At 49.1% G+C, this 27,028-nt stretch overlaps 1 protein-coding gene and 1 pseudogene across 3 annotated transcripts in view; both read left to right on the top strand.

Annotated features, from left to right (window-relative positions):
- The window catches only part of LOC134486193 (protein NDRG3-like), a 38,063-nt pseudogene extending 25,672 nt beyond the window's left edge, over nt 1-12,391 (top strand).
- Nucleotides 12,392-13,779: 1,388 nt separating this feature from the next.
- The window catches only part of Sla2 (Src-like-adaptor 2), a 26,924-nt gene continuing 13,675 nt past the window's right edge, over nt 13,780-27,028 (top strand). Inside the window, exons 1-6 of one of the 3 annotated variants that reach the window (XM_063284391.1) lie at nt 13,780-14,928; nt 15,966-17,129; nt 19,788-19,915; nt 22,972-23,071; nt 23,414-23,500; nt 24,137-24,240. In XM_063284391.1, coding sequence (XP_063140461.1) covers nt 19,819-19,915; nt 22,972-23,071; nt 23,414-23,500; nt 24,137-24,240 — 388 coding nt within the window. In that variant the 5' untranslated portion in view covers nt 13,780-14,928; nt 15,966-17,129; nt 19,788-19,818. Of the gene's footprint in view, nt 14,929-15,965; nt 17,130-19,787; nt 19,916-22,971; nt 23,072-23,413; nt 23,501-24,136; nt 24,241-27,028 lie in introns of those variants that run through there. The other 2 variants (XM_063284392.1, NM_001172118.1) reach the window with 2 other exon arrangements.

The raw sequence follows: 27,028 nt of genomic DNA, 5'->3' as shown, positions 1-27,028 counted from the left end.
AGAGAGAGAGAGAGAGAGAGAGAGAGAGAGAGAGAGAGAGAGAGAGAGAGAGAGCTGCATACCTATACCTTACACTGAAGAGCTGGCAGACCGGGCAGAAGTCAAGCTTGGAGACTGTTTCACCTAAGACAGACAAGGAGTATGGGAAAGACCATCTGATTCTTCCCTCCACTGCTCAGCAGGCCATTTAGATTGCAATTCCTCCTTTGTCTCTGAGGGAAGATTGTCTCTGAAGTCATCAGTGATGCTCCTGTGCTTTGCCCTGTCAGAACCAGGAGGATGCCCAGTGTCAGTCACATCTCACTAAAGAAGGAAGACAGTATAACAGGCTGCTCTTGCTGAGGACCCAGGCTTAGCTCCCAGCACCCTCGTGGCAGCTCCCAGCTATGCCCCCAGTGCCAGGGGACCCAGTACACTCTCTTCCAGCTTCACTGTACAACTCATGTGCATGGGCCACTAACCCACATGCAAACCCTCATCACAAAAAAAAAAGGTACTAAAACCAATATTTTTAAAGCACTTGTTGGCTAAATGTAAGTGACAAACAAGACTGGCCTTGGTTTGGTTTATCTGGATTTAGATAATTGATTTTAAACATGAAGCAGAGTCAGGCTGCTGCAGCAGGCCCCGTAACCTCAGCACCTGGGAGGTGGAGGCAGGAGGATCAGGAGTTAAAAAGCAGCCTCAGCCACAGAGTGAGTTCCGTGTCAGCCTAGACCCACTTCACCTTATATACAAAAGCATAAATAATGCTCATTCTCACTACTCAGAAAAAGACAACTGGGCTGTCATAATGGTTCAGTGGATAAAGTACTTGCCACTAAACCTGAGGACTTGGGTTTGAGCCCAGGGACCGACGCAGTAAAAGAAAGAACAGACTCGGGGCTGGGGATTTAGCTCAGTGGTAGAGCGCTTACCTAGGAAGCGCAAGGCCCTGGGTTCGGTCCCCAGCTCCGAAAAAAAGAACCAAAAAAAAAAAAAAAAAAAAAAAAGAAAGAAAGAACAGACTCCAAAAAGCTCCCCTCTGACAAATTCCATGGGAAGGATACACATGAATGCACACACATATGTGTACCCCCACACAAATGACATACGCGCACACACACACACCAGGAACGACGACACCCTCCCACTTGATCATCTAGCGAACCAGCAAAACCAAACAGTGATGACGGACAAGCAGGATGGCTCAGCAGGTAAGGGTGACTGCCACTCGAGCCTGGTGAGCATAGTTCGAATCCTGGCGCATCCGTAAGGATGGAAGGAAAGAGCTTACTCCACAAGACTGTCCTCTGACTTCACACTCATGCTGGGACGCACGTACCTACACATACACTAAAAAAACCTTAAGATAAAAACAGTAACCGTGGGCTGGGGATGCAGCTCAGAAGCAGAATCTTTATCACGGGTGCAACCTCAGCACTGTATTAGCTGAGTATGGCAATGCTAGTCTGTAGCTGTAGCTCTCAGGAGGCCGAGGCAGGAGGATGAAGGAGTTCAAGGTCGTCCTTGGTTATATATTGTTGGAGGTCAGCATGGGCTCTATGAGACCCTGTCTCCCATAACAACAAAAAGTGATATTAGCAGGGATGTAGGAAACAGTTAATATAAAAAAAATGTGATTGCTTTCCATGTCCTTATGCTCTCTCCCAGGCCCAAGTGGAAGTGGAAACATGTGTGTTAGCAGGATGTATGTAAGAGTACGGTTTATGTTTTTTTTAATCCATGTGTACCGGCAGAGGGAGGGTAATTACTATCATTTTCTTTTGCCTTAAATATTTGCGTTAGTGACCGTGTCCTTATTTGCCCTCCATAGACCAACAATGCTACAGAGTGGGCTCTGGTGGCATGGAGCAGGAGAGAGGACAGAACCATTTATCAGGGCCGTGACAGACAAGGCTTTACTGGGACTCCTGCAGATGGCTGACCCAGGCTTTGAGCATACAGGAGACAGCAGGTCTCAGTGGGGGTCAGGCTGCTACTCACTGAACAAAGGCAGCAGCAAGAAGCCCTGGACTTTTGGAGTCAGCTAATGCTGGAGGTCCCCTCCCCCCCATGATGAGCACCATTTCAAAAGATGTCTTCCTTACTTATGAAATCCTGCTCTTAAGGTTTTCAGCTGAGTCTCTCCTGCTGTTGATATGATTGTCTCGCACACACATCCAGGCCTCGTAGTTAGCTTGGATCTTGTGTGGGTGGAAGAGCTTGAGCTGTGATCGATGCTGAAGTAGCTCGTGTACAGGGCAGAATAGAGTCTTCAGGGTAACGTTTCTGCAAACCGTTTCCTGGATGACCAACGTGTCTACAGGTGGAGCTGAGGGGGATCCAATCCAAATATCAGAACAGCAAAGAAGACTGACCCAACTCCAAGCCCATCCGATAGTTACAGGCTCAAAATACAGGGTCAGTGTTTCCCACAAAAGCAGGCTTCAAGCTTCTGCTGTTGCCTAGGCAACTGTTTCATAACCCACGTATCAGAGGTGTCCCCTACAGCAAAGCTAGTGGGAGCAAGGATGCGCTGCCCAGCTATGCGACTTCCAAGTCAGTGCTGTCTAAGCCGACTGAGGGCGGGTGAGCTGGGGAGAGCTTTGGTTTTCCTTTAGTGACAGTTCCTCCTGGTCTTTGAGGTTTGTGTGGCTTCTCAGATCCCAGCAATTTTGTAGCTTGATTCAGCACAGGGCCTCCAGGTCTGCAATCGCCCTGGCCTGGGCCAGAATCTGGTGGTCAGTGACAAAACCGTTAGACGCTTTAATGGGTCATAGGTGAAAAATTCAGAGATATTTGTCTTTTGCCCCTCACAGCAATCTCTACCTGTCTCAAAGTATCATTTCTTCCCTTTTACCTCTAGTTCTGCTGCTCAAGCTTCTCTCCACGGCTAGTCATTTCAGTCTGATTACTATGTAATGTACTACTGTCTCATAGTATCCACTTCTTGTTTGTGTGTACGGACATGTGTGTGTGTTTATGTGTGGTGTTTTTCTTTAGTGACAGTTTGTCCTAGGGAGATGTCCTGTTGTTGAGTCAGTCTCACTGGGGCCTGTTCCTGGCTAGGCCAGGCTGGCCGGCCAGGGAGCCCCAGGAATCTCCCCATCCCTGCCTCTCAGGTCTGAGTTTTAGGGGTGCTCCTTCGCAGTCCTCACGTTTGCACAGCAGGTATTTACTGACTGAGTTCCCGACTCCACTATTCGTTTTTCTCATTGTCATGTCTTCAGGTTGAGGTTAGAGCTTCAGCCGTGTTTCCTGGGAGGAATCGTTCCCGCACTTTCAGGCCCAGGGAGCTGCCTCTATCTTCTCGGCTCTCTCACCCTTGTGCTGTAGAAGGCAAACAGGTTTTTTCCTTATCTCTGTTCTCCACGATGCTTCCTGGTGATATTTATATACCGTTCTGAAATTATCTTCCTAATGATTCCTGATATACCTTTCCCTCCAGTGCAATTCCATGTAGTATTCCAAGTAAGATTACATTTCTTACAGGTCTTGCCTCCTCGTGTGTGTGTGTGTGTGTGTGTGTGTGTGTGTGTGTGTGTGTGTGCGCGTGTGTGTGTGCGTGTGTGTGCGTGCGTGTGTGTGCATGTGCGTGTGTGTGTGCATGTGTGTATGTGTGTGTGTGTGTGCGTGTGTGTGTGTGTGTGTGCGTGTGTGTGTGTGTGTGTGTGTGTGTTGCTCTCTGTTCTCTGCAGCTTAGAATATGTCTTCTGCTTACTCTAGGAGGAGTTGAAAACCAACCTGGAACTGATTCAAAGTTACAGACTACAAATTGCCCAAGATATCAACCAAGGAAACCTAGAGCTTTTCCTGCGTTCTTATGATAGGTATGGTGTTACCCACTCCTGAAGACCAGTTCAAAAGAGACGACAGGTGTCTGTAAGAGAAAGGAGGCAGGGAACGCGCCCTGTGCTGTGCGACAGATGGTGTGTGCTATTGGACCACGCATGTAGAAAAACAAAGGGTAAAGGACTTGAGCTTCGACTTACTTGCTCTTGGCTGGAACTGTCTCAGGTTCCTTTTTTTTTTTTTTTTTTTTTTCCTCAGAGCTGGGGACCAAACTGGGGACCGAACCCAGGGCCTTGCGCTTGCTAGGCAAGCGCTCTACCATTCAGCTAAATCCCCAACCCCGGCTGGAACTGTCTCATAAGAGACATAGCCTATGGGTGCTGAACTACAGACCAAAGTGTGTGTGTTCAGAAGTTACACACACCTTCCTCCATCGCCTGAGTGAAGAAGGTGGGCTGCTTCCTATGCAGGGAATGACCTCTCCAGAGTGAAATCTTGGCTCCTCTTGCCTCTCTGGTCTCTGGGAGGATGGAGAGGCGGAGGAATGGGTCAGAGCAACTTTCCCCAGAGTGACAGGGCTAGCAGGGAGCCCAGCAGGCCTGAACCTGCTCTCCAGGGTGCCCCTATTTTTAGTTAAAATTCTTTTAATAGAATGCTTGTCTCGAATGCACAAGGTCCTGTGTTTGATCCCAGCTCTGAAAGTAAAAATCTGTGCTAGACCTTTATAAAGAAAGCCCTCCTACTCCTCCATCCCAAACAAAAAAAGGATGCCCTTCCCTCCTCCTACTGGGCTCCTTTCTACAGAAAATGCTACTTGGAAAATTCTCAGCCTTGAGGGTTTCAGTGGTGCAGCTGCTTGAGTTCTGAAGTTCTCCCCCTTTTCAGCATCCCACAAACCCCTGTTCTATAGCCTGCTACCATGGAAGCAGCCGCTCGGGCACAGCTCAGAGCCCTCCTGTCCTCGGGTGTGAGGAAAAGTGTTACCAGACCGTCATACTCTGGATTCCATGTCCAGGAGACACGGGAAGGGCCATGGTTTTTCCTGTAAGTGATGCTGATTGTGCTTTGTTTGTCTAGACGCAGAGACCTGGAGATCGAAAGACCTATTCTGGGCCAAAATGATAACAGATTGAAAACATTAAAGTAAGTGCCTGTCCCGACTGATCCGTGTGCAGCAGTGTTTGTCCTTCCTGGCTGACTGAGCCCTCTTCTTCCCCCTGTTCCTAGGTGTTCTACTTTACTGGTGGTTGGGGACAATTCACCTGCTGTGGAAGCTGTGGTAAGTGCTGCTGATGTGAGGAGACTGGGATAGAAGTGTAGTCAGTCCAACGTGTATGGCAGGCCCCCTGCTGACACCATAGAAACATGACCACACTAGGTCTCGCTGTCCAACCGCATCTACCGGGTTCTTCTGTGACATACTTTGAAAAACCAGTTCCTCAGAGGTGTCACCAGGTCTCATCGATTGATCAGTGTGGTCCTTAATGGCTCTGTGGCAACTAATGCAATAAAACACTATGTGTTTATTGTCACAGTGCTGGCACTCAGCCAGCCTTCCACCTGGAGGAAGTTCCCACAGATCCAGCAGGCTAGAAGGCGGTCAAGGGCCCATAGCCTTTCTCTGCTTCCTTCTGAAGTATGTCTCGAATTAAAAAGAAGTGATGGGTGCCCACCATAGAAAATGAGGGAAGGTTACAAAGCAGAAGGCTGGGCACTTGTGTTCCCATTACCCAGACACAAACTTTATCATACTGGTTGTACTAAATATACCAGATTTGGGCTGGAGAGATGGCTCAGTGGTTAAGAGCACTGACCATTCTTCCAGAGGTCCTGAGTTCAAATCCCAGCAATCACATGGTGGCCCACAACCATCTGTAATGAGATCTGATGCCCTCTTCTGGTGTGTCTGAAGACAGAGACACTGTACTCATATTAATAAAATTAATAATATAAATCTTTAAAAATATATCTACCAGATTTGGAACCTGGGTTGTTCCTGGTGAAGACTCCAAGCCCATTTTCTCCTAGAATGGCAACTTGGGGTCTCAGTTGTGAGTTTGTGTCTGGAACATTTTTTTTCCTTTCTTTTCTTTTCTTTCTTTCTCTCTTTCTTTATTTATTTCTTTTCTTTCTTTTTTTTCTTTTCTTTTTCCCCGAAACAGGATTATTTTGTAGACCTGGCTGTCCTGGAACTCACTCTGTAGACCAGGCTGGACTCAAACTCAGAGATCCACCTGCCTCTGCCTCCCAAGTGCTGGGATTAAAGGCCTGTGCGCCACTGCCCAGCTGTGGGATATTTTCAACTACATCTGGCCTCCTGTTCCTAGTAGAAGCATTTCCTACAGAACCTTGCCCTGTCAGCACTGTAGCGCCTCTGGTCACGGCAGTCCATTTCTCTGCCTGTCCTAGCAACGCGCTCCAGAAGATGGAAAGGTTGAGTGTGAACGTGTGTGGCGCAAAACTGTGAGTCAGTGGAAACAAAGAGCAAGAGGGCTTGACTGTTGCTATGCTACCATTTATTGGAAGGAAGACTGCCAAGTTTGAGCCTGGAACATCACTGAGATAACTTCAAAAAGTTTTAGTACGGTTGTTAAGAATGGAAATATCTGTGGACTGCCCCTCAGCCAATAAGATTTCAGTTGTGAAGAAAAAAATAGAGGCACAGAGTTGTTCAACTTCATGCTGGAGAGCTGGAGACCTTGAGTCAGAAGGGTCAGAGGCTGTGGCGGGGCAGCCGTCCACTCCAGGCAGGAGGGGCTGAGCAGGGAGGTGGGCACAGTGCTTAGGCCGGGCGGGTGGGTAGTCCAGTCGTGCTGGGAAGGCATGGAGAGCCCAGCAGGGTGCGGCCACAGGCCTGTTCACCTCTGAGAAGGGAGGTACCTGCCTACATGTCTTACTGACTTTACAGTCACCATGCTGTTCATTAAAGAGTAACAGGCTGCAAAGATGAACTGGCCAGATATCTGTTTATATACATTTTCTTACTGTGTGTGTGTGTGTGTGTGTGTGTGTGTGTGTTTGTGTGAGCGCGCGCACGCGCGCATGCATGCGTGCGCTCATGCGCATGTGGAGGTCAGAGAACAACATGGAAAAATTGGTTCTCTGCTTCCATCATTTGAGCCCTGGAGAGCAGATATGGGTCACTAGACTTGGCAGCAATCACCCGCACTGCTTAGCCAGCTCGCCTGCTCACGTCCAGATCGGTAGGCGTGCCCTAAAGATCGGTAGGCGTGTCCTAAAGATCGGTAGGCGTGCCCTAAAGTATCGATGTGACAAGAGTCACTAGAAGACTCACAGTCTGTGCTGCACTCTCTCTAAGTGGGTTGGCCGCCAGCAAGCTGAGCTGTCGATCTCGTAGGATCATTCTGATGCCAAGCCACAGATCATTTCCTCACAGTTAACAAGATCATTCCTCCCCCTTTTGTTTCTTAAAGGTTGAATGTAATTCCCGCCTCAACCCTATAACTACAACGTTACTGAAGGTAATGTGTCCTCTGTCACCGCAGACCACTCGCAAGTGAGTTAGCTTGATTTCATGAGGGTGTTTCCAGGAAAGCCTCTCCTCAGGATTGTGTCCGTGTTTCAAACAAAACGAATCGAAACTTCCTGAGTTCATTCTCCCTGTGATACTTATGTTTCTGTTGCTGCGATGAAACCTGGTGACCAAGGCAATTTATCAAAGAAAGCATTCAGTTGGGCTTACAGTTTCAGAGGTGTAAAGACGGTGCAGCAGGAACAGCTGAGTGCTCATGCCCTGATCCGCAATGGGAGGCAGAGAGCACACTGGGAATGGTTCAGTCTTTGGAAACCTCGGAGCCCGCCCGCAGTGACACACCTCCTCTGCCGAGGCTACACTGCCTAATACTTCCCAAAGAGTTCTATCAACTGAAGACCAAGTGTTCAGATGGGTAAGCCCATGAGAGCCAGTGTATTTCAAACCACCTCAGTCCTCACAGATACTGGAAAATAGAATAAAGAGAAGAAAAAAGTTAAATTGCTCAGAATTCAAGTACAAAAGATGATGTATGGTAAAGGTATTGGTACCTTTGTCCTATACAGTTTTATATCATTAAGATCATGAGTGGTGGTACACACCTTTTATCCCAGCACTCGGGAGAGAGAGGCAGGCAGATCTCTGTGTTCAAGGCCAGCTTGGTCTTGGAATACACAGTGAGAGCCTGTCCCCGGGGTAGAGGAGCAGAGGAGCAGTCCATGGTTCTTTTAAAAGATTATATATATATATATATATATATATATATATTTTTTTTTTTTTAAAGTTAATAGCTCAACGTTATTGAGAGAATTAAAATAGGATGGAAATGTTTTTACAGTCTTAACCTTGCTATCTTGGTAAGAAACTTCCAGAAATACTCTGATAAATTTGGATAGGAGCACTCTAAGCAGATAGACAGCACTCTTTCTCAAGTGAAAGGTCTCATGTATCCCAGAATGGCCACAAAGTCGCCATGTCACTGAAGATGATCTTGGGCTTCTGATCTCCCTGCTTCCACCTGCCAGATGCTTGGCTCACTGCATGAGAGTTTTGCAGTCCTAGGGATCTAGTCCAAGGCTCTGTGAATGCTGGGCACACACTCTACTAATCCTGCATCCCCACACCAGAGGACAACTCCCTTATTTTTTATTTTTTGAGACAGAGTCTCTCTACATTGTCCTGGCCAGCCCAGAACTCACTGTATAGACTAGGCTGGCCTCGAGCTAATGAGATCCAATTGCCTGGGAGTTGCTGGGATTAAAGGCATGCAAGAGCCCGGCTGGCCTGCAGATAGCCACTTGGGCCTAGATTTCTGAGCTAGTGTGAAGATTTCCCATCCCCTGTTGCCCTTTCTTTCTTCTTACAGGACAGTGCATGGAGGCACTCAGAATGGCCCAGCATTTGACATAGCATTGTAGGCTTTCCTACGACCCATCCTCCAACAAGACTAGGCTGTCTCAAACCCCTGACAATAGGATTGTTCACCTTTATACCAAGAAGGCTGGGAAACCACCAAATCCATATGTGCTGTGTACCCAGGTAGACAACCAGGGTTTCATGCTATAAGACCTAAAGTCCTTATGAGATTGTCTAAAACTGAGAATGGTCAGCAGGACCTGTGGGGGCCCATGTGTGCTGACTGTGTCTGAGACAGGATCAAGAATGCTTCCTTATTGAGGAGCAGAAAATCGTGAAAATATAGATTTTTTAAGTAATAAAAAATCAAGGCTTGATCTAAAAAAAAAAAGAAAGAAAGAAAGAAAGATTCTCCCCATTGGTTGAGCACGGTGGCACACATGACATGATTAAAAATTCCCAGAACTCTGAAGGCACAGGCAGGAAAGTATCTGTGAGTTCAAGACCAGCCAGATTGGGGTTGGGGATTTAGCTCAGCGGTAAAGCACTTGCCTAGCAAGCGCAAGGCCCTGGGTTCGGTCCCCAGCTCCTAAAAAAAAGAAAAGAAAAGAAAAAAAAAAAAAGACCAGCCAGAGCCAGGGTTATATAGTGAGACTTTGTCAAACAAAACAAACAAACAAAAAGTCCTCTGTCAATGCCCTGACAGAAGCTCTGGCTGAGCATTTGTCCAAACTGGAAACTCCGCTCATGTGTTTTCGTGTTTAAAGTGGCCTGCTGCTCTGTCTCCATCCACTCGGCTCCTGACTTCTCCCCTTTCTCTCTCAAGTGTGTGTCAAAGGGAAGCCCTGTTACCAGCCGAGACATTAGCTCTCAGAACACACAGAGGCTTAGAGCTCTGAGGCTGCTGAGTTCACAGATGATCGATGATGGGCTTCTCTAAAATATGGATTAAAAAGTCTGGCTTCAAATTAGCTTTTCATGGCAGACCTGAATCAATATTGCCAACCACAAACAACGCTTTATGACAGCCATAGACGTGGTTGTTTCTAGGTTTCCATTCCCATCTGCAGCCACAGAACACAGCAGCCTGTGCCTGTGGCAGACAGACGGATGCTGAGTTATTTGACGGCTGTGAGTGTGTGAAGAGTGTCTCCTTGTCCAGTGAGACAGCTTAGCATGTACAGGCACTTACCACATAAGCGTGGCCATCATTGAAACAAACCCTTGGCCAGTCAAGTCTCTTAGATATCTGTGAGAATACGCATTTCTCCTCTTACTCCTTGAACTGTAAGGAGGTTCCTTGTTAATCTCAGACTTCGTATGTTCATGTGTGCGTGTGTGTTTGGGGGTGGGATATGTACTCCTCTGTGCATACGAACATGTCTGGAGGTGCACATGCAAATGTGTGGGATCCGAGGTCAACACTGGGTGTGTTCTCTGGTCACTCTCTACTTGAGTTTGTCTGGAGACAGGGTCACCTTATGTAGCCTTAGCTATGAATCTTACTACGTAGACCAGGCTGGTCTTGAACACAGAGATCAACCTGCCTCTGCCAAATGCTGGATGAAAGTGTGGGGTACTATGCATGCCTCTCTGCTTTATATTTTGAGATAGGGCCTTTCTCTTTTTAATACTTATTTCATGTGTGTGTTTATGTGCCCGTGAGAGTTTATTATGTGGATCATGTAGAAGCAGGAGCCTCTGGAGGTCAGAAAATGCACCAGATCCCCTGAAACTGGAGTCAAATGTTTTCTTTTTCTTTTTTTTTTTTTTTTTTTTTTGGTTCTTTTTTTCGGAGCTGGGGACCGAACCCAGGGCCTTGCCCTTCCTAGGCAAGTGCTCTACCACTGAGCTAAATCCCCAACCCCGAGTCAAATGTTTTTGAGCCACCATGCCGGTGCTGGGATGTGAATCTGGGTCCTGTGCAAGAGGTTTAAGTGCTTTTTTTTTTTTCCTTTTTTTTTTTTCAGAGCTGGGGACCGAACCCAGGACCTTGCGCTTCCTAGGCAAGCGCTCTACCATTGAGCCAAATCCCCAACCCCGGTTTAAGTGCTTTTAATCACCAAACCATCTCTCCAGCCCCGAGGCAGGGCCTCTCATAGACTCAGCTAGGCCAACAAGCTAATGGATGGAGAGACATGCCTCTCTCTGGCCCTGGTTTCCAACCACAGGATGGCAGACAAGCAGCACTGAGGTTGATGCTGGGGATCTGAACCCTGGACCTCGGGTTTGCATAGCAGGTACTCAATCAACCATGCTTAGCCCAGACACAGACTCTTAGGCTCTTTGTGGCATTCTTTACCTTAAATAATTGACTCCCTTTTAAATAAAGTTTTAATTCTAGCCATGAAACCATGAGATTCACATTCCTTTAGATAGAGACAAGCTGGGCATAGTAGTGCAGATCTTTACAACCAGCATCCAGGAGGCAGAGGCAGGAGGATTCCTGGGAGTTTGAAGCCAACCTGGTCTACATAGAAAGTTCCAGCCAGGAGATGATCCTCTCTCTTTCCCTCCTCTTCTCTCTCTATATATATATATGTATATGTATGTGTATGTGTACGTGTGTATGTGTATATATATGTGTATATGTATATATCCCCTGTGAAGGGGGGATGGTGAGGCCACTCCCCTCTACTGACCTCTATGTTCTTTCTCTTTTAGATGGCAGACTGTGGAGGACTGCCCCAAGTAGTTCAGGTAAGGAAGTGTTCGTAATAATTATACAGTTACACACACACACACACACACACACACACACACACACACACACACACACACAGAGCTACCTCTCTACATACACACAAATTAATGTCATCTTTGTCCCCACAGCCTGGGAAGCTCATCGAGGCCTTCAAGTCCTTTTTGCAGGGGATGGGCTACAGTGAGTAGTGTGTGCTCCCTATTTATTTGTAATAGGGTAAGTTTGACATCTGCGAGTCCACAGTTCTCAGTCTATAACCCATCAACTAATCAGACTTAGAGTGGAAACCAGCAGGGAGTGGAACATTCACCTGCACATGTATGAGCTGGGTGGACACTCATCAGCACCTGCTTTAGTTGGGCAGCCCTTGGGACTGAATAGCAGTCTCCCATATTGGACCTACACTATGGTGATACACTTCCTACTTGTCTGTCTGTCTGTCTATCTTCATTTCTTTCTTTTGGTTTAGTCTTGCATGCACTGCAGGTTTGGGGGACCACTATCTGTTCCCAAAGCCACCTTCCTAATCACTGTTTGAATGGCGGGGGCACAGCTAAGAGGCTTTACTCTGTAGGCTTTCCCATCCTACTCTGAAGGAAAATCTGAGGAGAATCCAGACGCAGAGGATCAGAGCAGCCTTGCGTACAGTCACTCACCTAAGCAAATAATGCAAAGTGGGGATCTCTCATGTGACCTGGGCACCATCTTAGGTGGGCTGGGAAAGGTAAAGTCTTTGCTGAAACTTGTAGAGCATCTGGGCTTCCCCAGGCTCCTGCTCCTGACCTCTTGGCTCTTTGTTACAGTACCATCTGCCAGCATGACCCGGCTCGCCCGATCACGAACCCACTCCACCTCAAGTAGCATTGGCTCTGGAGAAAGTCCCTTCAGCAGGTCTGTGACCAGCAATCAGTCAGATGGAACTCAAGAATCCTGTGAGTCCCCTGATGTCCTGGACAGACACCAGACCATGGAAGTGTCTTGCTAAGCAGATGCTCCTCCCCTGGACCATGCAAGTCCCTCCTCCTTGAAATGACCACTCCATAATAGAACATTTCATTCCGTCAGCTGGCCTCCACTTTCTTTCACTCATGCATGGCCACAGCATCTCTCTCTAGTGGGCTGGATTATCATTCCTTCCACACACCCCTTTTCATGTGTGTCAAGAACACACCCATGCCATTACTGTAGCATTTCTATGTCTTCTTATTTTCACATTTTTTTAAGATTTATTTATTCATTTATTTATTTTATGTCTGTGAGTGCACTGTAGCTGTCTTCAGACACACCAGAAGAGGGCATCGGATCCCATTACAGATGGTTGTGAGCCACCATGTGGTTGCTGGGAATTGAACTCAGGACCTCTGGAAGAGCAGTCAGTGCTCTTAACCGCTGAGCCATCTCTCCAGCCCAAAACATTCCGGTTTTTTGTTTTTTGGTTTTTTTGTTTGTTTGTTTGTTTGTTTGTTTTTGTTTTGTTTTTTTTCTGTGGCTGGGGACCGAACCCTCTGTGGCTGGGGACCGAACCCCACATTTTCTTTTCTTTTTTTTTTTTTTTTTTTGGTTCTTTTTTTTCGGAGCTGGGGACCGAACCCAGGGCCTTGCGCTTGCTAGGCAAGCGCTCTACCACTGAGCTAAATCCCCAGCCCCCTCAGTGGCATTTTTTTTTTTTCGGAGCTGGGGACCGAACCCAGGGCCTTGCGCTTCCTAGGTAAGCGCTCTACCACTGAGCTAAATCCCCAGCCCCCCTCAATGGCATTTTTAAGGGAAATATGCAGAGTGGATATCTGGGTGGGTTAGGCCACAAGGTTGGATTTTGGTTCCACTTGAACAACAGTATTTGCAGAGTGATTTCAGGAGAGAGCAGGTCTGGGGAGCCAAGCTATTGGCTGTTGGCATCTTTATTTACCAATCATAAATGACTTGGAGGGTGGGGTCACAGAGGCTACAGCAGACTGCAGGTCTTCTGGGCCACACTTAGCATTACGACAGCTAACAAACTTCATCAATCCCCCTTCATAGTCCAATAAAAGGCTCTTTTGTCTCAGATAGAAATCTAACACAATTATAACAATTATGCAAATTATAAAGGCATGATATACACTTCTAATATCCAGTCCACTATATTTGGTAATTTAGATAAAATATTTAATCATCAGGCTAGAGAGATGGCTCAGTGGTTAAGAGCACTGACTGCTCTTCCAGAGGTCCTGAGTTCAGTTCCCAGCAACCACATGGTGGCTCACAAGCATCTGTAATGGGATCTGATGCCCTCTTCTGGTGTGACTGAAGACAGTTACAGTGTACTCACATACATGAAATAAATAAATCTTTAAAAAGAAAGAAGTAGGGGTTGGGGATTTAGCTCAGCGGTAGAGCGCTTGCCTAGCAAACGCAAGGCCCTGGGTTCGGTCCCCAGCTCCGGAAAAAAAAAAATAGAAAAAAGAAAAAAAATGTAATCATCCATCCTAACCTAAAGAGTTTACAATTCTGTACCTCATCGTGTTTGATTTTAACTTTATTACCATCTGAAAACTCCTTTTAAGTCTAGAACACCTTCAATGCTAAAGAACTTAAGTTTAATTGTGAGATTATGACTGTCCAGTCTTCAACCCCTTCAGAGCTTTGAGAAGGGGTTAAATATTACCTGAGTATGCAGGAAGCACAAAGACAGAGCTTCCAAAATGATACAAAACTATTCAAGGGTCCCTATTTGGGTTAGGGGTAACAGCATAGAGGGTAGGCAGCTGCCCAGCTCCTGTGTTGTTTAAAGCTCATGGTAAATATAAAAGCGTGTTTGTATTTCATCTGGGACTGTAAACAGTCTAAGGCCGGGTAGAAAGCCCAGGCCAAGACTAAATAATTACCACAACCAGTAGAAGGGGTTACGATTACACAGATAGGCAGGCAGGGTGGCAGTCACCTCCCCTGTCCACGTGGATTCATACCTGTCATCGTGTAAGTCAGAGGGAGGGATCTGAAGCCTGTGAGTGATGTCTGGGACACTGTGGAGTTTTCTCCAGAGAAGTGGCCTAAGCCCTCGGTTAGCCGAGAAAGATGGAAAGCAAAGCGCCAGGCTTCGCTCTACAGAGAGAAAGTGCTGTCCCTGAAGCATCTGAGTCCACTTACCAGACACCCAGGCATCAGCAGGAAGTGCCTCCTGGTCTGAGGGAGAGCGGTTCTCCATCCCTCGGTCCCAGAGAAGGCGACAGTGTGTCTCTTACCTGCCATTTGTGGTATTCATACCCCCACAGACATACACACAGGCATAGAAATAAATACAGAAAAAGAAAGGATAAAGGAAAAGGGCCCCTCAGCCTGCCGGGTGACACCGTGGAACTGTCTCTGTAACCTCCACTGTTTCTGAAAACCCTCACTGAGTCTGATGGGCATCAGAATTGCCTGGAGCCAAGGCTTGGAGGGTGAATCCTCGTTAATTTCCCTCCAACAACCTTAAACAAATATTATGCCTTCCTACAGAGAAAATGCTGCTGCCAGCCCTTCCACCCTGCATGCTGACTGAGCACCTCCTCGGGAGCAAGGGGAGACAGAGAGCCCCAAGGAAAAGCTGTGGTACCTGAACTCAATCTAGTGTTGAAGTTTGGTGAGTCCCTGTGTTAAAGAGTGGCCACTAAAGAGGGGACAGTAGGCAGGTGTCCTCACTGTTATCGGGGAAAGTCAAGGTAATTGTCAGTTCTGAACAGGACACCTGTGAGTTTCAGGCTCGAGCCTCAGAATCACCCGAAATACTTGTAAAATACTCAAGAAATGTGAATGCAGAGTCCTGCCATGCTGAGTCAGGCTTGCCCATGTAGGGGATGGAGTGACAGGGTTTCCCTCCCCTAAAACAGAGTGAGCAGGGCAACCTCCATGATGGTTGCTGTGGGTGTAAGGCTTGTTTGTATAAAGACATGGACATTTTATTTCATGTTCCTCCTCTGGGAAATATTCTCCCTGCCAAGGTTAATGGGGTTGGGGATTTAGCTCAGTGGTAGAGCGCTTGCCTAGGAAGCGCAAGGCCCTGGGTTCGGTCCCCAGCTCCGAAAAAAAGAACCAAAAAAAAAAAAAAAAAAAAAAGGAAGCAGTGTGAATCTGGGGACAAGGGTGTGTCTGTAGTTCAGCAAAATGGTAAAAGCCAAGACCTTCAGGACAGCCTTTAAGACTGTGGGAAAGGGCTGGAGAGATGGCTCAGTGGTTAAGGGCACTGACTGCTCTTCCAGAGGTCCTAAGTTCAAGTCCCAGCAGCCACATGGTGGCTCACAACCATCTGTAATGGGATCTGATGCCCTCTTCTGGTGTGTCTGAAGACAGTTGCAGTGTACTCGCATATATAAAATAAATAAATCTTTAAAAAAAAAAAAAAAAGAGGGGTTAGGGATTTAGCTCAGTGGTAGAGCACTTGACTAGCAAGCGCAAGGCCCTGGGTTTGGTCCTCAGGTCCGGACAAAAAAAAAAAAAAAAAAAAAAAAGAAAAAAGACTGTAGGAAAGAACTCTGAAAACGTGAGTTCAGAAATATATAATTTCTCAACTACGCAAAATATAAGGATGCAATATGAATTATTTAAGGGGTTTCACAAACCTCAAAGAACAGAGGTCATCAGCTTGTTTTGACCCTGAGTCATTCTTTTCTCTGCTCCCAGACACCCCTTCTCTCTGGAACCCCTCTCCAAGCCGAAGCTGATCCTTGATACTACCAGGGTATTTTTTGACTTACTGGATCTGAGATAGGCCTGCACACCTAATGAACTCCTGGCTGATACTATGGCTACTGGAATCATATTTTGAAGACCACTCTAGTTTTTCTTTCATGGGCTTGGGATCGAACCCAGGGTCTAGAATATTATAAGCACACAGCTACTACTAAACTACACATCAGTCCCAAACCTGAACTTTCAAAATAGAGTTCCTACACCAACAACATGGGCATTACCCATAAGCTTGTTAGAAATCCTCTTCCCCAAACTCCCGACGTCACTCACTGATATGCTTAAGTGGAGGTCAGAAGGCAACTGCCAGTAGTCAGTCTCGCCTTCTAACACTGGGACCCGAGGATTACTGGGTCATCAGGCCGGTGAGAAGCACCTTTATCCACCGAGCCATCACACTGGACCAGAAATGAGCCCCACTTCAAAGTCTATAACTGAAGAAGATCTCAGGTATTCCTATGCTTAGTCCCCTCTGAATATTTGAACTCAGAATCGCAGAGACTGAGTGCTCTAGTGATTACTGTGGCCAGGTCTGCCTGGGAAACTCCTTCTCGTCTCTCTCCACATGCCTTTATTTCTTGGACCAGATGGAGCCAAAAAGCCAAGAAGGCCCTCCAGCCTGAGGCATGGGGGAAGCACAGCTGCTCCCTAGAAACAGGAAAGGGGCAAGGTGGTTCCTCCATGATCTATGATGTGATGCGTCAGAGGAAACAGAGGCGGGGAGACTGTGGGGTTATGAGAACCACAGAGGCTGCAGCTGGGAGCCAGAGCTCTGAGGAGCACCTGTGTCTACCCGGGACTCAGATCCCCTAGGCCACACTCTTCAGCCCTGCTGTGCTGGTACGAGTGCCCAATCTGGTTTCCCCGAGAAGCAAAGGGCTACAGTACCAGTGTCGTGGAGATTGTTGTCTGCTGACAAAGAAGCTCAATTACCTCAACACCTCAACCTACTCTGACCAGGGCGATCGATCTTCCATTCTGAGAGTCAACCTGCTAGGGCCTAAGATGCCGGCTACCTTAGGACCTGCAAAGGCCTGACCTGCCGGGCCAGTGTGCACATTGGCTGACTGCCCTCACCAAACTTCTGATGGCAAACCTGTAAGTATGCTTGCTTTGTTTTCTGGTGAACTTGGGTCAGGTCCTCTGACTGGGAGTGAGCTTTGTAGTCGTGCTGTAGGACGGTGACTGGTAGCCAGCGGTATGAGGTCCTGCGGGTCACTGAATAAAAGGGCTCTAGATTACTCTCCAAAGACAGTCACCTACAGCATCTCAGTTGTCCTTACAGGGTGAGGGTCTCAGTTTGAAAAGGAGCAAAACGAAGGAAGGGTAGAGATCACTGAGCCTTAGCACTCAGTTCCCAGAGGCGAAATCAAGCCCACAAAATCACAATAGACAAGATGGCCCTCTCAGCTCCGCACGGTCTAACCTGGTGCCTGAGCGGCAGGCAGCAGCTCGTCCTCCACATGAGGTCATCGCAGTGAGAATGGGATTCGAGAGAAGCAAAGCAGCCTGGGTACTGGGCAGTTTCTGCTGCCTTTCTCCAGCACTCTGCCCACCCTCTCGCCAGGACACCACAGACAGTGAGTGCCTATGCACATAGGATGTCACTCAGATGTGTGCCAAATGATCTGATCTCTTGTGCAAAAGTGGCCAGCACCTGGTTATCCTCCGCCTCACTGCTGCTGCCTGGGCCTCATCTTCCCCAGTAGTTGCCATGCCTTGGCCCGACCAGGAAGGGAATGTTGCAGAGTCCTGGAGAGGTGTCCAGCAAAGAGCAGGTCCCCTGTGGCCCAAGGGTCCTGAAGGTTGTGGTCTTGTTGGACTAGAGCAAGGGAGTTGATAGCCTCCAGTGCTCCCTTCACAGCCCTGGGTAGTGAGCCCTGTGGAGCGAGCAAGTCAGTAGTAGGACCCTTCATCACAGGAGACCCCACAAGCTGCATGCTGTGTCTGAGGTCACATAGCTGGTCTGAGTTAGTCCCCCATGCTACCCATGGCAAGCAGAAAGCCAAGCACTTAGCCTGAACCTCATATTCATGGCAGCTCAAATGGAAGAGCTGCCTTGGCAGTGAGCAAATGCCAGCCCCCAGGAGGCAGCAGAACCACCACCCTCACCAAAGCAGCCCAATCCCCAAAGTCAGAGAGAGGAAGGGGCTGTCCAGAGTCAACCCTGGACCACCAGCCTGCTTAGTGTTCTAAACTCTGTGCCGTGATACTGGGGTCCTGCACAGAGGCAGCAGAGACAAATGCTGTTTCTCCAGATGATGACACAGGGCTGCAAGGCAGGGGAGCGGGGCACGGCTAGTACAGAGGGTTTGTCATCCCTACAAGGATTCCAGAACATGGATGTCATCCCATGGCATTAATAAGCAACATCCTCATCCAGGCAACGGGTATCTCTAGGGTAAGGAAGGCACCCACTGTGTCCTCATGCTATTCTGTGAGCTGTGCTTCCAACCCCTGGCAGTACCTGGCCAGCTGAATGGAACGAAACAAGTGGAATTACATCTTGTCCTGCTGAGAGCAAGGAGACCATCTGAAAAGGACTAGAGAACCCAGCCCCCTCACTGAACCACTTACCATAGTGTTGGAAAAGCAGCTTTTTCTAGAAACCAAGGATCTGCTCAATCTGAGGACAAGACACTCTGCTCACTTTGGTTCATTCTGTTGATGTGTGCTGATGCCTTCGGTGGCCTAACTGAATGCTGAGTACAGGACACAGGACTAGAGGGAAATGGCTGACTGAACGAACACTCCAACTGCGCCTGCTGCCAATCACAGGGCTAAGGAGCAAGAGGATCACTTGAGTCCAAGACTTTAGGGACAACCCAGGGGACATAGTCCCCAGTTCATAGTCTCATATAAAAACAAAAACAAAAAGAAACCATGAACAAACATGACAGAAAAGTAAAAAGGAAGAGTTCCTGGAGGAATTTGTCACAGAGAACATTCAAGACCAGGAAGGAAGTGTGGTCCCAGGGCTGGCTTTCCAGGGCACTATCTATCAAACCCAAATGTGGGGTGTGGTTATCCCTAGTTCTGAGATGAGGAAAGGGAACACCAAGAAGGGAAGTGAGCAGTCAGTCCCTCAGAGCTTCGCAAGCCACTACTATGTCACATAGACTGACAGATAACCAGCAGTCTTACCCAGTGCCATTGGCACCAATATTCAGTGTCGTCTCTGCTTATGACTCCCATCCCAAGACCTCTTTGCTCCTCCTTGGCCCATCTAATAACTGTAGCCATGGTCCCTGGCATGCCTGGAGAGACCTCAGTGTCTCCCAACTATCCTCGCCACTAAGTAGCAGAATCTGACCCCAGGCCTAAGGAATGGATGGTTCTCCAGTCCACAGGAATTCTAAGGAGGATCATCAGCATAGGCTGAAGCTTCCCAGGGATCTTCCTAAGAAAGAGTGGAGTCCAGACAGACACAAAAAGAATGGAGAAGGCAGGTTAACCCATGGGCGGGGTCACAAGAAAGGCCCAGAAGACTTGACTGGAAAAAGCTCATTGCCTAGAAAAGATGGGACACAGAGAAAATCACCTGAAACTTGTCCATGGTCTCGGCTTGGAGTCTATGTTAGTCAGCCCAGCATAGTGATGACTTGCAAGGTCCTGAGAGGCTGCTTGTTAAGATACTTCATTTTCATGGTGCCTTTCCCTCGGCTCTGGCAGAGCAGGTCATCCCCCTGTGACAGTCAACTATCTGGGTCCAAGCTGGGATCCAGGGCTCTGTCTACATAGCAGCTCCCTTTTCAGGTTCAGTGTGCTTCTGAGAGTGTGCTGAGGAATGATGGGAAGTTTGCCCAGCAGAGGGAAAAACTCCAGCCCAAGCTCCAGTTCCAGCTTCTCTGGTCCAGGCCAGGAACCTGTGTCCATACAAGCAGGTAGGTGACGTCTGTGGAGCCCCCAGACCCTTCCAAGCATCATGAGGCTGTAGAAACCTAAGTCTCGTGCCGCTGGGTCTTTGGCCAACTACACCAATCAACCCCAAGCTTCAGTGAAAGTCTATGGCTACCCTTCCCAGTGAGCCAGATGGCTCCCAGCTTCTGCGAGCCTGCAGAAGTGGTTAGAACGTGAACCGTGAGGGCTCGTGAGTGGAACTCAGTGTTAAGAATAGTTGATGGTTAGCACTTTGGGAACTTGTGGTTCCACTCCCAGCACGTGTACAAAAATGCGTTTACAGTTTGAATGTCAAGCTAGCACAGCGATACAAGCTTATACTTCATTTAGAAGGCAGAAAGAAGAGAATCATGGGTTTGTGTATAGCCTGGGTTACACTGACTGGAAGAGCCTGTCTTTCGTTTCAAAACGGGGTTGGGCGTGGGGATGGGGGCGGGGGATGGGGGTTGGGGTGGGATTGTCTGGTTTGAAAACTATCTTCACAGAAACAGCCAGACTGGTCTGATCAGGCATTATCCAAATGCTGTGTGGGGGAGCCTTGGTGGGCCAGAGAACTAACCATGACAGATAAGATCATCTGAACCCAGCAGCACTGTTAGGGAGGGGCTGGAGTAGTAAATTACCTCCACCGAGGCTGCAGAGCTGAGCTTGGGCAGAAGCTACTAGTTCTCAACCCCCAGATCCCTTAAGATGTGGGTTTTCTTTTCCTAAGCCTCTTATCTCTCTAGTACCAGTCTCCACAGGGCCGTGACATCCCAGGCGCCTTCGGGGCTCTGGAGCCCTCTCAGGTGCAGTGGGATACCTTCAGGAAGAGACCTGAAAACCACAGACACCGCCTTCTTTTCCACTGAGGTAGCTGCAGCCGCAGGCTGCTGAGTCATTCCGTGCTTCTGAGCAGGTGTACCAGACTCAGGGGATCTTTTCTCCCTTCAGCTGCTCTCCAAGGAAAGGAGGGTCTCTCTCAACGGAGCTGCCTTGTCGCAGGAGGAATAGGAGTTGTGACTAGCCCAGTCTAGGAATCATTCCTTCCCAGGTCTACCTCCATTTTAAACTTACTGAGGCCCTGCTAGGTGCCAAGCCTTGAGAAAGAAACTGAAGACACAACAATGGACTAGATGGGCCCAGTCTCCGTCCCAGAGCCAGAAACTAAACGGTTACCAATGATGGTTGTGTTAGGGCTGGTGGCAGGGTGTTGCAGGGATAAGAGTGTGAGGAGGGGCAGGTCAGAGCCACCTTTCTGAAGGAAAGTGTGGAGCTGGGCCACTGGCTTCTTGTTCCACTCTTAAGAGACAGCGACCGGGCTGGGGATTTAGCTCAGTGGTAGAGCGCTTGCCTAAGAAGCGCAAGGCCCTGGGTTCGGTCCCCAGCTCCGGAAAAAAAAAAAAAAGAGACAGCGACCGCCTCAGGGGTCAGGCAGGCAAGACTCTGGGGTCTAAGAAGCTTCCTGCTGTGGGGGTTTCTGTTAACCTTTAAAGAGGGAAGACTGGGGAGCAGGTTCCGTCCTGCCTACAACCGAGACCTTCTATCCTCACCTACCTCTTGGATTCTTGTATATCTGTCTGTCTGTTCTTCCTCTCCCACTCCTGGGTCTCAGCTCCTTCTTGAGCACATACCAGAGTCCTGTGGGACTTTGGTACCTTGGAGCTCCTTAGGGACAAAGAACCCTTCTTGTTGACCTTGACTGCCTTTCCTGGCCCCTCCATCCATGTGCTAACAAGTCTCTCTTTGGAGACCCTTACTGAGAAAGGACAGAGGGAAGGAAAGGGATGGGAGGGGGTGAATTAGGTCTCAACAGAGACTTGCAGGCTCTGCAGGCTTCGGAAGGGATGGTTAGACTGGGTGAGCTGTCTTCTGCTTGCACCTAATGCCCAGCCTCCAAGTTGGACTTCATGCCCACTAAGTTCTCTCGACCATTTCTAGAGTGACTGATGCCTTAGCTTCGCTCTGCTTCCATTGACCCAGGCCAATCACTTCTCCACTGGAACCTTCGCCTCCCAGGAAGCCGGGATCATTTCTGAGAGGTGCAGCTGTCAACCAGCCCCTCACCCTCCTCTCTTCCCCAGCCTGAGCCTGTGAACTGGGCGGTATGGGGTTGGAATTATGACTTCTCCTTGCTGAGGGCTGCATCAGGGTCTTAAGACCTTCCTGCACATTGGAGATAGCCAAACACACACACACACACACACACACACACACACACACACACACAGCACACACACACACATACACATACACATAACACACACACACACACACACACACACACACACACACACACACACACACACACACACCGAGCAGTGGTAAGGGTCCAATAAAAAGTAAAATGATGTAGGAAGCCCCCAGTAGGGCCTGATGTGCAAGATCCAGGTACCCTTAGTCATATATTCCCTCGGGGCCCTTGTCCTGGTCAGGCCTGCAATAGCAGCCTTTGGTGGCACTTCAGGGCAGTGAGGGCCTTCACTCACTACCTCAGATATAGGCCACTGGAAATCCACTCTTTGCCTGTGCACAGTGCTCTAGCCTTACAGAGCCCATTCACATAGACATAGGAGCACGAAAATCATAGTCATGTGTGTGGGAAAGAACCCTACTCTGGAAAGGGAGGTGGTCCTCCATTCATAGACCCTGCTTTCTGTCTCCCCACAGACAGCACATGTCAGTGCTGGAGCTCACTGTGCTCTCGTTCCTGGGGCCCCAGGCCAAGCTGTTAGCCTTCCTGAGTTCCTCCCCTGCCCGCAGAGCTGCTGTGTGGTCCCCCCAGCCTTCAGAGGCCCACTTCAGACCCATGCTGGTATAGGCTTCAAGCTGTGGTGGGTTTGTTTTGTTTTGCTATGGTGCTAGGGATATAAACCCTGCCCGCTCTAGGCAAGCACTGTTCTACTAAGCAGCATCCCCTGCCTCTGGACTGCAGGTTTTTAGTTTGTAGAGGGGTGACTGAGGGGAGCCAAGGCAAAACTCAATTAGATCTCACATCTTGAGAGAGGACTGACCAAGAGAGTAAGTGTGTCTGTCTCTCTCTCTCTCTCTCTCTCTCTAGAAAGACAGAAGGTCTCAGCTGTGGCCCTGGGCAGTTTCCCAGCAGGTGAGCAGGCCAGACTATCTCTGAGAGTCGGGGAACCACTGACCATCATATCTGAGTAAGTCTACTACACTGGGCCCCTGATGTTGCTCCCTGGGTCAAGGGGTTCTTCCAAAGCCAACAGGGAGGCACAGGGCTACTCTTGGAAGGCTCCCATGTAAGCATGTCTCTGGGTGGTTTTCAGGCAGCCTGACACACTGCAGGGAGGGAGGCAGTGGCTGACACACTGCAGGGAGGGAGGCAGTGGGGCCGATGGTGGAACAGGAAGCTTTGGATCATTTGCCACCCTGCCAGGCCCTCACCCACGGAGGAGCCTGGAGTTGCCTGATGTAGGGAATTCTGGGAAATGAGTTCTTACAACCTCTGAATGAAGGTGATGCCCTCTGCGATCTCTCCATAGGGATGGAGATTGGTGGACAGTCCAGTCGGAAGTCTCAGGCAGAGAGTATCATATCCCCAGTGTGTATGTGGCTAAAGTCTCCCACGGGTAAGTAACTGACTCAGCTCCATCTTGGGGACCTTCCTCCACTCTCCCCACATTGCTCTCTTTATGCAGGACCACAGGCTGAACAGAGCAGAGAAACAACTCTCATGTCTTGTTCAGCTTGGCCTAGGAGACCTAGGACCCCAGAGAAGGCCCCATAGAGGAGGTATCAGGGTGTGGGGCTTTGGAAGGTGGCCAGAATCAAGTGTAGAGGACCCTGAAGGGGACAGGTAGGAGGCAGGCATGGCCTATAAGGACAATCTGAAGTCGGATCACAGAGGGGCACTTCTCACAAACATGAGTGGGCCAACTTTAGAGCTGGAGGACCAGGCAGTGTTGGACAGAGGCCAGAGGTTGGATCAGACAGCGGGGGGACAAAGGCTGAATAAGCCAGGACACTTGGGAATGGAGTCTCCAGGCAAGGAAAGCTTGAGGTTGCCTTCATAGGGCTGCTCCCAAAGTCTCTGGAGCAGGACCCTGCGAGCAAAGCCAGAGGGACCTCTAAGCCTGCTCCTCATGGTACAGAGAACTTCTAGGCCCAGAAGGAAAGGGAGGGCAGATCTCATCAAGGTCATACAGAGGTATGGAAGGGTTCTATTAAGACCCACAAGCCTACCCTGTCCCTCGTTGCTCCTCCAGGTGGCTGTATGAGGGCCTGAGTCGGGAGAAAGCTGAGGAACTTCTCTTATTACCTGGGAACCCCGGAGGAGCCTTCCTCATCAGGGAGAGCCAGACCAGGAGAGGTAGGTAAACTCAGCCCCCACCCACACCTCTCTAGAGTTGGGGCTCAGGACAGGAGGCCATAGAAGACAGGCCGTCGCTATTACAAACAATCAACAGAGGTTTCTTGAGTCCAGCCATGCCCTGAATTGTAAAAGGCCCTGAGGTGGAGCCACCAGCCTATGAGAACAAAGGAAAGACAAGTCAAGAGGTGACTTTCTCAAGTGGGTACCTGGGCTTGGAGTTGAGCCACAGTGTTTCCATTTGACTATAGAGCAAAGTGGCTATGAATCCACCAATGGGGATCCAAGCTTAGTCTGTATTTGGCAACGGGGAGCAGTGGTGATTCCCCCCTTCACAAGATAGCATATGATAGGATCTTTTGGCAAATGTTCACCACAAGCCAGCACCCCCAAAACCTCAAGGGTCAATAATATGGAGTTTGCTAGTGACAGCTGAAGGAGGAGATGAGAGCCTCCGAAGTGCAGGCGGACCTCCAGTGTCTGCCCTAATTGAGGTGGGCTGTCCGAGTCCTTGTTCTCTACCTCCACCCTGCATGCACTTCCCTCAGGGGCTCGCTGAATGACCCTTTCTCCAGCCTTTCCTAATTTCCAAGAAACATCAACCTCTCACCCTCAAACAAACCTCACACACACTGGCTGGCTGGGGGTGGTGGTGCAGCAGCTGGCCCCAGTGCAGCAGCTGCAAACAGGAAACCTCAGTGGTGGTGGTGACTGGGACTGGAGCCCTGCAGACCTGCCAGTTGTGAGCTAGAAAAGCCACAGGAAGCGCTCAGTGCTGAGCTACCCACCCCACCCTACCTCTGGCCTGGTGCAGTCCCAGGAGCACCGCTGACCATCCTGTGTGCTGCTCTTTCTGCCCTCTTAAGTCAGAAGGGGCAGACACACAGGAGGTTCGTGGAGTGGTAATGGAGGAGCCAAGGGGGATCCATAAAGATCGTCAAAGCTGTGGAAGGATCCACAGAAACGTTGGGACCAGCGTCCCCATTGCTAGCACCTAGTGGGGTGGGGGGTCAACTAGAAGGCTACTGTCATGGGAAGCAGAAGACCCCGAGTTAGAGCGTAGGGGTGCATGCCAGAAACCTAGTACTTCAGAGACAGCGCCTCAAGGATCCAGAATTCAAAGTCACTTTGAGCTACATAGACTTTAGGGCGTATGCGTTCTGTGTGAGACGCTGTCCCGCCAGGGAAGGCTGATAGTGACAGCGCACCGATTCCAGCACTCAGAAGGAGAGGCAGGAGGACTACACAGGAATTCAAGGCCGACTTAGGCTAATAGTGAGTTCTAGACTCAGCCGGAGGTACAGGGCAAGGCCCTCATCTACAAAATAAAATATTAAGGTGGGAGGCCGGAGGATGCCTCAGTCTGAAAAGTGTTTGCTTTGTAAGCACGTGTAAGCTTGGGAGACAGCCATTCTAAAAGGTCAGTATGGCAAGGCTTTTCTTGTTTGGTTGGTTTGGTTTGGTTTTGGTTTTTTGCTTTCTATGTGTAAGCTGTCACTCCCAGGGACCCTCCTGTCCCGAATCCCCTACACGAGGCTTAGTTCAAGGCCCAGACATTTGTAAAATGCCTGGCATGGGGATGTATGCTTGTATCCTAGTCCTGGGGATACAGGACAGGGGGTCCCTGGGAGTGACAGCTTACACATAGAAAGCAAAAACAACAACAAAAACAAACAACAACAACAAAAAAAACAAGACAAAAAAAAAAAACCCTCCCCATGCTGACCTTTTAGAATGGCTGTCTCCCAAGCGTGACCCCGACCTCTCCTCCAGGCTTCCTTTCCACAGCACAACTTAAGCTGAAGGGTGTACCTACCTAGCCTAGGGAAAGAGATCACGTTAGTCCCTTGCTTTTAGACCTGCTGACTGAGTCTGAGACTGGGCTTGAACACGCTCCTCTCTTACACCGGTGGCCTGGGGAACTCACGCGGAGAACTAGCTCTCGGCTATGTTGCCATCACCTTGGAGAGGTTTATAACACGAATGCCTGCACACCAAGGTCGAGCTGGTTTAATTGGTCAGGAGTGTGTCTTGGGATCTGGAATCTGAAAGAGTCCCTCAAGGGAGGCTTCTCACTGGACGAGGCATGTCTGTGGTGAAGTAGAGCAAGAAGCTCAAGTGTGCACTGCAGTCCGGAGCAGTGGGAGTCAGACCTGCTTCAGATACTGAGTGGCAGTGTGCAGTTTTACTCTGTGGTTCGAGGGCCAAAAGTCAAAACTGACACTAAGCCCTTATTATCCTGAGCGATGTTATAGAGTGCTGGTTCTCGGATCGTCATACACAGGGGTCACTGGGATGCTCTGGACCTGGGGACAGTGCCAGCTCTTGTCACTACAGACCTACTGGGGACAGAGGCCAGAAGTCTGCCTCCCTCTCTGGGTGGTTCTCTGTTCTCTCAAAGTGACGAAAGAGGACCCAGAAAGAGGTAATGAAGAAGTCAGGTCAAGTGTGGCTCAGCAGTGAGAGGGAAGAGGGATGTTCACTTACAGCCTGTGCATTTGGTCCCGCACGGCGTGGTAAGCCCCGCCTGCGTGACGTCATCTCTTCTCTCTCTGCAGTGCTGGGTATCGAACCCAGAGCCTGGCGTACTTTTTGTTTTGAGGCAAGGGTCTCACTAAGTTTGTCCAGGCTCTTTCTGTAGCTCAGGCAGGCCTTATGATCCTCCTGCCTCCACCTGAGTAGCCATTATGACAGGCTTCAGCCATTGTGTTTGATTCTAGGATCAGCCTGGACCCGGAGCCCACTGCAGCTCTAAGGCTGGGGTTATGCATTTACTAAGGAGAAAGGC

Source organism: Rattus norvegicus, chromosome 3 (genome assembly GCF_036323735.1).
Source record: "Rattus norvegicus strain BN/NHsdMcwi chromosome 3, GRCr8, whole genome shotgun sequence".
NCBI lineage: Eukaryota > Metazoa > Chordata > Mammalia > Rodentia > Muridae > Rattus > Rattus norvegicus.
The sequence above is the reverse complement of the archived record's forward strand: the minus strand, read 5'-3'. Positions and strand labels throughout refer to the sequence as shown.